The 13342-nt window shown below is 43.3% G+C and overlaps 1 protein-coding gene across 2 annotated transcripts in view; it reads left to right on the top strand.

Moving 5' to 3' along the window:
• Positions 1-13342, top strand: part of DIP2C (disco interacting protein 2 homolog C) — a 472428-nt gene that overhangs the window by 277734 nt on the left and 181352 nt on the right. Inside the window, exons 2-3 of one of the 2 annotated variants that reach the window (XM_065397990.1) lie at positions 3938-4009; positions 6763-6930. In XM_065397990.1, the coding sequence (XP_065254062.1) occupies positions 3938-4009; positions 6763-6930 (240 nt within the window). The remainder of the gene's footprint in view (positions 1-3937; positions 4010-6762; positions 6931-13342) is intronic. The other variant, XM_065397991.1, reaches the window with a different exon arrangement.

Consider the following 13342-nt stretch of genomic DNA (forward strand, 5'->3'; position numbering starts at 1 on the left):
GAAGCCTGCAATACCAATATGTATGTATATGTACCATATGTGTAGAAGAGGAATCAGTATTTTAACTAACCTGTTGTCTGCAGTTTCTTCTTTAAAATGAAATTACAAGCTAACTGTACTGCACTTAACAAAGTGGAGTTCCGATTCTGATTAGGGTCTGTGTGTGCTACCATAAAAGGAGTAATAAAATAATAAACAAAGTGAAAAGAAATACGCACTCAGATTGAGAGAGAGAGAGATGTCTGGAATGCTTAAGGATTCAGTATTAATAAATATCATAAACACAAGCTAATCTGTTTTCATCAATTTCAAAAAGAAAATTGGTTCATATTCTATACTTTAGTAAATCTAAATAAATGTTAAAGCCAAACCATTTTATTGCAGCAATATACACAGTAGGTTTCTTTGACTAGTCTGTGAGAGGCTGATGATTACTGTGCAGAATGCACATTTCTGACTAGTCTCAATGTAAACCAGAAATATTAACTTCATGGGGATTTTTTTTAAGTTTTGTTTTTAAATTATGGAGATATACCTATCTCATAGAACTGGAAGGGACCCCAAAGGGTCATTGAGTCCAGCCCTCTGCCTTCACTAGCAGGACCAAGTACTGATTTTTGCCCCATATCCCTAAGTGGTCCCCTTAAGGATTGAACTCACAATCCTGGATTTAGCAGGCCAATGCTCAAACCACTGAGCTATCCCTCCCCCAACTAGATACCTTTATGCTATAAGAAGATAGTCTAGCCCACATCTAAACATTTTGTCTTGTTTTGTTTTTGGGGGGAGAGAGGATGGCTCAGAGTGTTGGTAATAGGAGATGGAGCCTTTTGCCTCTAGGTCACTGATTGGAACCCTTCCTAAGAAAGTACCTTTCATCTAATGACAACTGTTACCATCTGATGGCTGTTTGGTCTGTGCAAAATGAGTTTAATGGTCTCAGAGCAAGTCCCAAAAGCTGTATCCATACAGCTGGTGTTGGTTAGCACCCAGTCATAGTGGAATGGCTAGAGTTTAAATTATCTTAAGCAATTATCGTTGTTCCTCCAACTTATGGTTGAGTATATGAGGGGAGCACTGTGGAGAAATGTACACTTGCTGTTGTTCCTGGTTTGCCTGTTTTGTGGGCTACATTCTTCAGGGCTATCAACCTGATAAACTCACAATTCCAGTAATACTGTTACTGTGACACTTCCCAGGGATCCCAGGTGGCATCTCACCACCACCTGCCCGTATGAGGCATCCTTACCTGTGCCTACAATGGATCAGCTTCCTGAATCCACCAGCCTCTGGCAACATAAGCACTACCTTCCAGGCCTCCTTCTCTCTGTACAGGTAGCAACAGGCATACTCCAACCTCATATCCTCAAAGTGTTCCCTGCAGCATCCAGCCCCTTATTCAGTGAACACTCACAGAATTACCAGGCCTGCTGTCCCAAAGGAACAGATCACGGCAGCTTGTAAGATTCCACTTGTAGTGACCAATGTTCCCTCTAATTTTTCCCACGCATGTGTAGAATTAATTTTGTTATGTGCACCAATATGGAGGTGATGTGTGATGGGGGTGGGGTCGAGGGGTTTGGAGTATGGGAGAGGGCTCAGGGCTGGGGCAGAGGATTAGGGTTCGGTGGGGGGTGAGGGCTCCAGCTGGGGTTGCAGGCTTTGGGGTGGGGCTAAAGATGCGGGGTTTGGGATGCAGGCTGCCCGGGGCTACGGCGGGGAGAGAGGACTCCCCCCAGCTCTCTCTCCCTGCAGCAGCACCTGGGCTGGGGAGGGAGGTGCCTCTCTCCTGGCCGCACAGCTTAGAGGGCACTTAGCTTGGGACCAGCACTTTGCTTAACACACAGTTCATAGGTAGGTTTATAGTGAAAACAAGGATAAGTTTATTATCAAAGATTCCAGATTCTAGTAATAGTGAGCAAGAATATTGGAAACAAATGGTTACATATAAAACAAAATAACATGCTTTCTACAGACTAAACTTGACCAACAGATTCACCTCCTGTCTGATTTCAGAGTGGTAGTCGTGTTAGTCTGTATCAGCAAAAACAACGAGGAGTCCTTGTGGCACCTTAGAGACTAACACATTTATTTGGGCATAAGCTTTCGTGGGCTAAAACCCACTTCATCAGATGAAGTGGGTTTTAGCTCCTGTCTGAAGAAGTTTTATTTCATCCAAAGTTCTCTTCAGCATTTTCAACCAGGGCCATCTGAGATCCCGTTTTCATGAAGCAAAATCTCTCTTTTTACTTCGTCAGTGGAAGCTGCCTGGGTACCTTCTCTGCTCCCCCCTCCAATTATTATCTAACAAACCTTTAAAGCGCCCCTCCAGATAAGGTTCTTCCTTCCCTGCAGTTTCTCTCTCTCTGTTAATTCCTCTCTGAAGTTTTTACAGTCCTTCATTTGCATTTGGTTCAGGCTGATGATATGAAAACCATTATGCATGAAACAATATTCAGTTTACAGACCGATGAATAAACGTATCTTGTCTAACGGAAAACCTGTTTTTCACCTTCGCTGGTGATCAGTACCTACAGACTTTAAGAACAAATTATTTTGATGCCTAGAGTGACACAAGCTTTTAGTCAAGACCTCACATGTCACTCTGGTGAGCTAAAATATACATACCAGACCCATAAGAGACCTGTAACCCCTCTGTATCTCCTTGCCAGTTGGCATTAAAGGATTTTTGGGTCACAGTTACTAACTCTCTGTTTTATCGTGTGTCTCACAATATTAGGTATTATGTTTAAAGCCTCAGCTCCTGGAATCCTGTGATTATGTGGGAATCTCAGGGTTGTTATTTTTATTTATAAAGTAAGTTTCTAGCCCTTATGGTTACAGAGCAAAGTTTTAAAACAAGCCCAGGTGTACCCCAAAGATTCATAAAATAGAAAGCAACAGCGCCACCCCCACCAAATTCGTTATTCTTAAAATCTTTTGATTTTTTTTAAGCCAGTCTCATTTTTGAACTCTTGGAAGATTAGCCACACTGAAATTATTAAATAAATCTATGTTTGTAAAAAGACAAAAAGCAGATTTTAATTATCTTTAATTCAATATTTTAATTATGTTTAACTATATATTTTGAACAGTAAATAGAGATGGGTCTAGAATTGTATTCAGCCTTCAGTGTTCAGACCCCTCTCCACTTTTAACTAGACAGAAAACATATGCTGTCCTGCAGCCTCCCCTTATCTGCCATTTCTTTGTGGAACACCTTTGTGGAAAAGCTTTTAAATCCTTATCTTTTAAAAATTGTCATCTGTGGAAAATGCAAATGCAGTAAATAGACATATCAATTACGTGGGTTTATGGAGTATTCAACCCCTTGGACAATTGAGTCTGGAAGTTTCAAGATGCTTTTTATGCAGTGTTAGGCAGAGACACTATTTGACAGTGGATGTTTGGTCGGTTTGCTGCATTGTTTTTCTTAAAGTGGTGCTTAGGAGCTAAGCCAAATGTTTACATTACAGCAGCAGTGTAGCAGCACTTTGAAATCTTTTGTGGCCTACATGCTTGATTAGAAAAACCTCATTAATGACAGAAAATGCTAATCTGTAATGAGTTTTGCTAGCCATTACAGGCCCAAGTATTCTATATAATTCATTGTTGATTAACTTAATGAAGGCCTATGTAGTTTTTGAAAGGCTTGTGTGACAGCATATCAAAATGAGATTGAAACACTGTGCTTCTGGACTCCACTGCTGGAATAAACCAAGGCTAGCTGTTTACTTGCCAAAATGGGATAAATTAGTTCTTTCTGGGTAGAATGATCATACCAGAATGAAGGATCATACTGTGTTTTCATTTGTTCATTATAATTGTCAAGAGAAACAGAGAGTGCAGTGGTGGTGAAGCATATGGTACTTCCGTTAAGCAGCTAGACTGTGTCTTTTTTCAAGTCTTATTGATTTTCCTTTTCTTTTCTTGGCAGGTGACATCACACAGAAGGGATATGAAAAGAAGAGATCAAAATTAATTGGGGCATACCTGCCACAACCTCCAGGTATGTATAGCTGTGCCAGCAGTGTATGAAGTTGTCAAGCCCATTGATAGCTACCAGAATAAAAATCTGTATATTGGAAGGAGTATCTGTGGCAGAAGCAAACCTGTTTGTTATGCATTGTACATACAGAGCTCCCATCATCCTTTTGTGTATACATATATATGTCTGCCTGGATGTGTTTACATTTTATACATTTATTACTGTGGGATGCCCAGACATACGTGGCCAGGAAATCAAACTAGCCATGGCTCTTCAGGTAGCCATTATTTATTCCAAGGAATGAAAAAAAACCCTACAAAACTGTCATAACCCTCTAACACTTAAGCCAAACAAAGGTCTCCGAACAGTGGGGAAAAGGAGTTAGGCTTATCACAGACTGCTTATCAGTACTAGGGCTTGCTCCATTGCAGGACTTCCAGCCTAAGTCTGTCATGCCTGCGTATCGTTTGAAGAAGACAAGAGAAACAGTCATCCCCCACAGCTCAACTCGGGCCCGATTCCTACAATATTGGCAAGTGCCTATGGTCCTTTCTAGAGACCTGGGTTAACCCTTTCCTTGCTTCCCTAGGGATGCGATACATATCAAAACTAGACTCACCCACAGGCATACACAGACACCCAGACTGTATTTAGTACACATTGATTTAATTCTTAATTTGAGTATTCCATATGTAAATTGCAAATAAAGTAAGAAAAGAAATATTTCACATCATCGTCTCCAGTGCTGCATTGATTTTTTTTTTCATGTGAAGCCACTGAATCGTGAAGTCAAATATGGATTTGTGTACATTAACATAGGCCCCAGTCTTGTAATAGGATCCATGCAAGACTCTTGTATTTGTGCAGAGTCCTCAGTGGGGCTCCACTCAGGCATCAGTGTCTACCTACACTAATCTTATGGGTCATAGTTCAGGTCTTCCTTTACAAAATTCTGGGTAATTACCATAAGGTATAGTTTAGGGTTTATGTTTAATCTGCTCACACATACGTACTACAGCAAGACTTTGTTTTTGTGTCATTGGACTTTACTGGCTCTGCCCCCAAAGTTCAGAAGATCTAAAAAATAAAAAAGAAAGCTTGGCATTACAGATTGAGCTGTTGCCATCCCAGCTCTCCAGAAAGGTGCAGCATGATTTGGGGGGTGCTCTTGACATTTGCTAGCTGTTGGGAACAGCTATAAAACTAGACAGATCAAACAAAATACCCCATAATCCTACAAGATTCCTAAACTTCTGTGCATTCAGCATTTTTTCTAAACTATTGAAGTGTATACAACACTTCATAATCTGCTTCACTGAAACCTGTATACTCTGTGCACCTCTACTCACTCCCCCATTACCTCCTCAAACTGCAAACTGGTATAATTCATATTTTTATTAGTAGTATTTACTGAGCACTGTCAGTTGTGTCCTGCTGTCTCTCAGCTTGTTCTCCAAAGAGCTTTCGATTTCAGGGGCAAACTATATCCTCCAAAGCTGACACCCATGTAATGTGGAAAGAGATGAGGCAGAGAACCCTTTGGGATGAACCTACCAAGAGTTTCCTTCAAATTCTCTTCTCAAGGAGCTAGAGTTTGGCAATCTGGGGTGAAGGCAGAGGGTCCCCTGGAGAGAGTTATTCTCTCACTAATGCGCCTTTGGATCCTCACCAACTGGTATGGTTTTTGCAGAGGTTGTTTAGCCATTGGTTAAGCAGCCTACACAAAATTGTCATCAGTGAAGGAGGTGGCCTAGTGCTGCTTTATTCAGATGCAGAAATCTCAGTGGATATCCTCTGCCTTTGGAAGGGGAGAGAGGCTCTTCCCCCTCTCCTCCAAAATCCTGCAGTGGACCCAGCGGGGCTTCCTGTGTCTGGAGAAAGAGGGGAACCATGCTGCAGTGATGGCATTGCTTCCTTTTGCATTCCTCCATCTAGATCCAGTGGAGCTGAGTCCCCTTTGCTTGCAAAAGTGGGCAGGGAAATTTGGCTCTAAATTGTTTCAGCATTATAATGAATGATTTTGTTGCACTAAGGACATTACAATTGTAAAATTACAGTATATTCCTGCTAAAACTGAGATTATTTATGCCTTAGGTCTCCTCTGTGTTTGTAGTTTTCTGTTTGTTTTGTTTTTCCCCACTTTGTTGCTTTTAAAACAAAACTGGTAAAGAGGTATTGTGGTATTTTTCCTCTCAACCTTTACTTAGCTGAATGGCTGAGGGTCCCTGCTTCCTACCCGGGAAGATGAATCTTCTCCAAATGGGGCTGCCTCCTGTAGGTGCTTGTTAAGACCTCTTGAACATTGGTGTCCTATTATCCAATACGTCACTCATTTGTTTATTGTACTCTGTTTTCATGGGGAACTGCAAACATTTATAAGGTTTGGTACTAGAACTCTCTATTATAAGGAGAGGATGTTTTAGAAATATTAATAATAAAGGGATTGAATTTCACAATACATTTTTGGTGGGAGCCAGGGCGTGGGAAAGGGATGGGATCTGCATTTTTTGCAACTGCGCCTACCAAACGGAAAGTAAATCAAAAGGCAGTTCCCCTCTGTTCCAGCATCCAGTCCTCCTGCTGCTGCTTTGCTAACATTACTAACACCAATGTTGGCAGAGCGGAACACGGATCATGTGGCTCCGTGAGTGTACCGTAGTGTCTGTGTGTATGTGTGTGTGCTGTACTGCATGGGGGCAGCCGCTCCATTCGTTGCTGTAACAAATGTAAAAAAACTAAACGTGAATTAATTAGTTTTTTTCAACTTGTTACAGCAGCGAATGGAGCTGCCGCGGTACGGTGTAGACTGCAGCACAGTGAAGGAGCCGCAAGAAGAATGCTCCGCACTGCCAACTTTGGGGTCTGTGACATCCGGGAAGCAGCAGCTAGAGAGCGAGCGGCCAGCACAGCAGGAAACCGGCCCCTCTTTTACTTTCGTTTTGGTGAGCACAAGAAATGTATATTTTCACGTGAATATTTGTTTATAAGCGTCCCTCTCCTGAAGGCCTCTGGGCATCTCCTACAATAAAGTACACAAACATTGTTAATGGAAAAGCAACATGGCCTAAGACAACACTTGGAAACCTATTACTAGCCATGTCCAAATAAGAACGAAGTAAAAAATCACTGTTCTTATAAATAACTGAAAAGAACCGAGTGTGTCTCTAGCCTCTCCCAGATGGATGCTGCAGAGGGGGTTTCGTACAATAAAGTGGTTCAAGCATAGGAGACTGACAGGGCTTCTAGTTCTGGCTGTGCCACTGACTCGCTGTACATAACTCAGTCAAATCCCAGTGCTCAGCCCTCTGGATGGTGCTGTAGAAGTCTAAGACATAGTGCACATGCCCTCTGTAGGGGTCAGAATTCATCCCTTTCCTGCTGTTTGACATACAAATCATTAGTAAGTCAACAAAAAGCCTAGGATTCCTAGTTCTTGGCTTGTTGGTTCACCACTTACCTTCCCTGAGGCCAGGAAGGACATGCATTGAAGCTTTCTTCTTTCCTTTATATGCCCTCTGTCCAGGCGTGAAATTGCTGAAGATGATGTGGGATGGGGCTGGCTTCTGCTCTTGTCTCTAGGATAATTCATTAACTCCTTTATGCTCTGGTGCACCATGGAGCTTGTCCATCCCCCCACAGACATGTCTAGATGAGGAGAGCATTCCAAACTCCCAGAAACGCAGTGGAGTAGGCCCTGCCTGAGGTCCTCTCAGGATTCTGTTGTGGAAGCTGAGTAGCTGCCGCTCCCCCAACTGCACTACTTGTGACTACAAGCACACCGTAACGGAGATGGTCTCTCCCACAGAATGCTCCCATATTATTATCAGATCAATGATTATTAATACAATAAAACTACAGAAAGAATCCATATTAAGGCCTAAGGCTAATCAACTGTGGATCTTCACTTTATTATCAGTTTCCCGTTAATGTCAAGTAGCATTGCTCATTGATTCGGAGCACTGGTCTATGAACAAGTTCTAATCCAGGCTATGACAAGTTTTCTCTCTGCAGCCTTGAGCAACTCTCTCAGCCTCAATTTCACCATAATACTTATCTGGGGTGTTGCAGGGATTAAAAGAGTTAATGATTTTGTACCATTAAAAGTGTTAAATGTTATTAATAATACTATTGAAAGCAGAAGGATGCTGTCCAAACATGCCCCTCTTTATGTTCACAAATTAGTGGGGGTGTTTCAGTTGTGTTCAGTAGTCTCAGAAAAAGGCGGCTGTCACTTTTTCTTGGGAAAACAAAACAATTATACCACGTAACTTTTGTTTCCTCAAGCTGTATTTGCCAGAACATCAGTTAGAGGTGTAGATGTTCTGTGCACAGGATTGTTTTCATTTTAAATGTGTTTTATAACTGTTGAATATCTGGTCTGGGAATCTTTGTATTATGCCACTTTCCTTATTTGATAAACTGAGGCTAGCAAATGAAAACCATAGCACACTTCTTGTACTTCTAAATTAGGAAAGGAGCACAGTGAGTTTCCCTAAAACATTTGGGGGCATTTTCTGCCTGGTACAGATGTGGGAATAGGAGGGGAAGAGTTGTAATGTGATCTAGCCATTGGTTCTCAAAGCCAGTCCGCCGCTTGTTCAGGGAAAGCCCCTGGTGGGCCGGGCCGGTTTGTTTACCTGCCGCGTCCACAGGTTCGGCCGATCGTGGCTCCCAGTGGCCACAGTTCGCCGTTCCAGGCCAATGGGGGCTGCAGGAGGGCGGCCAGCACATCCCTCGGCCCGCACAGCTTCCCGCAGCCCCCGCAGTCCTCTCTGTCATGCTGATTTAGACCATGACCATATGCAAGTCACTTAATTTCTTAGCCTCAGTCTCCCCCACTTGTAAAATGGGAGCGGTGACCTTGATCTTCCCTCCCAGGCCTTCTACTCAAGGAGCGGTTCTGACTGCTAACAGCTGAATGATTTCTTTTTACATTAGAGTTTTTTTCAGAATAATTTTCTGAAGATTATTTTGATTAGCTCCATCAGTCAGTTCTGTGTATGATAACGTGTGCACAGCTGAGTGTGTGCTAGGAGCCCTCCCAGGAAGAAAAATAACTAAATTACCTGCATCCCATGTAAGCTGTGCTTTTGCCCAATTTATTTTCATCATGTTGCCAGGAAATTCGCTTATTCACAGCACAGACAGAAGGTGTTGTCAACAATTAAGCTTTCAGGCTAACAGTTTGAACATGGGTGGTTCATTCTCTCTTAATCAAATGCTGTGTCTCTGCTAAACTCTTTTTCATAATTTCCTATCATTGCCGCACTCAATGTAGTTCCATTTGTGACAGCAACAGAGTAGCCCAGCCACCAGTGCTTTAATTATTCTGTCTAATTAAAATGTGAAACAAAGTGATTATAATGGCAACAACCACTCCTTCCATAGATCTACGAGAACACTGGAGTGCCACCAGTATAGAATGGCAGGAAATGTTAAGAAAAAGTCTATTGTAAAGAAGCCCTAGGAAACAGTTTTGCATATAAGAGCCTGTCCAATTCTGTATGTGGAAGTAGTTTTCTGTTTAAATTAAAGGAAACATCTCCTTGCTTGGGTTATTAAATTCAACTTTTTTACATCAAATTTGCTATTTACTGTTAATGTGGTTTAACCTGTGCATGTTACTCATCTTGGACAATGGAAGTAAACTAGTCTATTTCACTTTTGGTTTGTCATGCACAAGGATAGCACTGCATACAGTTCGGTTGGAAAGACTGCAAGATATTTAAATAAAGCTTGATTCTGGGATTAAAATCAATCAGAGCTACTTGTACATGCACTAATAATATTTAACATTTATGGGGAAATGTTCATCGATTGACCTCAAAGCCCTTTACAAAGATGGGTATGGGTGGGATTTGCAAAAGCACCTAAGTGTGTTAGGAGCACAAATCCCATGTGACTTTCACTTAGGGTAGGACTTTCAAAAAACCTTAGTGTCATCGTTCCCATTTTAGGGATATGACTAAGGCTATGTCTACACTACAAGCTAGGTGTGTTATTCTCCTGCTCACATACACATAATTGTGCTCTCTCTCATCCAGCTAGCACAAGCATAAATACAGTGTGACTGCAGTAGCACCTGTAAAGGCACCAGAGGCATGGCTGAGCCATGCTGAGTACAAACCAGTGGGTATATACTTGGCATGGGTCAGCCGTTCCTCCACTGCCACTACCCATACTACTGCGGCTACACTGCTATTTAAACTCGCTGTAGCTTGATGAGAGAGAAAGCGAGTATTGTGTATACAAGCAGGGGAATCACTAGCTCATAAAGGCGAAGTGACTTGCTGGTAAATGTTAATTTCCTACAGCCTAATTGTTGGCCTATATCAACCTGATGGTTTATTGAATCAGGTTTGATTTATGAAGGCATATGAGAATCACAGAGCCATGCCACCATTTCTACAATTTATACCAAATTTATGACTGCTCTTTTGCCATGTTAATTGAGAACCCATTTGCAATCATATCTGTGAGCTGAAATAAATATGGAAGGTAACCTAGTCCAGTTGATGTTTCATCAGGAGTACTGCACCCCTATGCTTACAAAGAGTATAGTGGCCGGAGTATCTCTTGCATATCATTTGTAGGTGAATATACATGAATATTTAGCATGGGTTGTCATAGTTTCCAGGGAAGTTACTATTTATTTGTATTATAGCAATATGCGATGTAACAAATAATTGTGGTGGCATGACATTTAACATGTGTATACACCGTACAATGCATTCATCACACAGCTTTGATTTAAAACACAACAATCACTGAAGAGAAACTCTGTAAAGAGATTGATCTAATAGTAAATAATATTTTAAACTGTGTTCCAAATATCACTTGCCTTTCCCCCTACTCCCCCCAGTCCCTGAAGTTGTTGGGTTTGCTTACAGCTGTATCTTCCAGGGTTTTATATATAATAGGTTAGTTTTAGAAGAATAAATTCAACCTCTGCTTAAGAATGCCTTCTGTCTTTCTTAAATTAGTTGCTTCAGCTTTTAAATATTTTTAAATAAAAGATTTTGATAGAGTCAACTCAAAGTAATAAAAGAAACATCAAAGACATTTGTCAGCTATAGCTAAAGAAACAATTGCCCTCTATCTGATAGGGCAAAGCAGCTACTACCACACAGGATGCATTATCAGCACTTAGCACTACAATTAAATGAAAACCAAGAAGCAATAAAGACTGGAAAGGAGGAAGAAGAGGTTAAGGAGAGCTAGGAAAGGGCATGGAGACTATCTCCAGTTTTATGCATTCCATATATATATTTTATAATGATGTTAACAACTTGCAATATATTTCTTAAATAGCTGTTATATAAGGTTATATTCCTTACTATTGCTTTGTAAGCTAAAGTCAGTAGATGCAATAGAAAAAGCAGTTAACAGCTGATGACATTTGAGTTAAAATCATGGCCATTCACTAATACACAGAAGAACATTTACATGTAACTTGGTACCTATAGGGCATTGATCTCTGATCTTTGTATTTAAAATAATGCTGTTCAAAATACATTTTTGCATATCTTGAAAAAACATTCAGTGAGCAGAGAATAGTCAGTCATTTGGAAGCAAGTCAGTCACTGGTGCTAATTTCATTCACCTTTTTTAAAATGTGCACTAAAATTTGTCAGACAGAATTAGTGGAAATAAAGTCCCTTTTCCAGTCACAGGACAAGTACAGCATGTCACAGATAGTTTACTACAGACCTGGGTTGCATGGTATTTAATATTCTGTACAGGTTTAGCTCCTGTTTCTCATACAGAAGTGTCAGTGTGTAGATGCTTTATATCCTGTACTCTGTGTTACACTATATAGAGTGAGGCTATTTTATATACCAGGGGTCGGCAACCTATGGCACGTGTGCCGATTTTTAATGGCACGCTGCTGCCTGCCGGGGTCCCGCTCAGCCCACTGCCAAAGCCGGCAGCGGGCTGAGCCGGACCCTGGCAGGCAGCAGCATGCCATTAAAAATCCTGCCCGACCCAGCCTGCTCTTCTCCGCCCCGCCTACCGCTCTCTCTGGCGGGGGGCAGGGGGCAGAAGCAAGCTTGCTCCTGCCGGCTGCTGCTGTACAGCAGGCTCCGCCGGCAGCCAAGCTTCCCCCCCCCCCCCGCCTCTTCCCCCAGCGTGCTGCGTCGAGCCCCGCCTCCTCTCCCTCCCTTGCGAGGGAGGGGAGAAGAGCAGCCCCAGCGCCCTCGCTGCTCAGACTGGTAAGGAGGCAGGGAAGGGAGGCAAGAGCGGGGCCTTGGAGAAGGGGAGTAGGAGCAGGGCGTATCCCTCCAGCCCCCTGCCGTGAGCCGCTCAGGGCAGGGGGCTGGGAGCACCCCCTGATCCCAGCCCACCCCCCCCAGCCCTCTGCCCTGACCCCTGCACCCCCCTTGCACCCCAGCCCCCTTCATCCCCCCCACGACCCCATCCCTGATTCCTGCACCCTCCACACATACCCAGCCCCCCACACCCTCCTGCTCTGACTCCTGCACTCCCCACATATACCCACCCCCCACACTCCATGCCCTGACTCTTGCACCCCCCACCCTGAGCACCAGTTGGCAGCGGGCTGAGCGGGGCCGGCAGCCGGGACCCTGGCTGTCAGGAGCCAGCGGACGGAACCCCAGACCAGCAGCAGGCTGAGCCACTCGGCCCACTGATGGTCTTGGGTGCTGGCCCCGCTCAGCCCGCCGCCGGTCTGGGGTCCCGGCCCCCGGCCCCGCTCAGCCCGCTGCCAGTCTGGGGTTCTGGCTGCCAGCCCGGGGTTCTGGCTGCCGGCCCCTTGCCAGCTGGGGTCCCAGCTGCCGGCCCCACTCAGCCCGCTGCCAACCTGGGGTTCTGGCTGCTGGCCCCTAGCCAGCCAGGGTTCCGGCCGCAGGCCCCGCTCAGCCCGCTGCTGGCCTAGGTGAACGGAACCCCAGGCCCACAGTGGGCTCAGCAGGCCGGCGGCTTAAGATCAGCATTTTAATTTAATTTTAAATGAAGCTTCTTAAACATTTTGAAAACCTTGTTTACTTTACATACAACAGTAGTTTAGTTATATTATATATAGACTTATAGAGAGACACCTTCTAAAAAAAGTTAAAATGTATTACCGGCACGCGAAACCTTAAATTAAAGTGAATAAATGAAGACTCGGCACACCACTTCTGAAAGGTTGCCGACCCCTGTTATATACTAACTAATGTGTCCTGTTGAGTGTTTTGATATTAATTTGCCCTCTGGTTACAATGTTTAGGGGAAAACGGGGAGTAATCAATCAAGCACACTTTATAGATTATTGTAACGGACTGGTGGAGGATCAACTCGTTTGCAGTTTTTTTTCACTTTGATCTAGTCCTCTTTGCAACTGGATCAAAGCAT

Source organism: Emys orbicularis, chromosome 2, assembly GCF_028017835.1.
Source record: "Emys orbicularis isolate rEmyOrb1 chromosome 2, rEmyOrb1.hap1, whole genome shotgun sequence".
Taxonomy (NCBI): Eukaryota; Metazoa; Chordata; order Testudines; family Emydidae; genus Emys; species Emys orbicularis.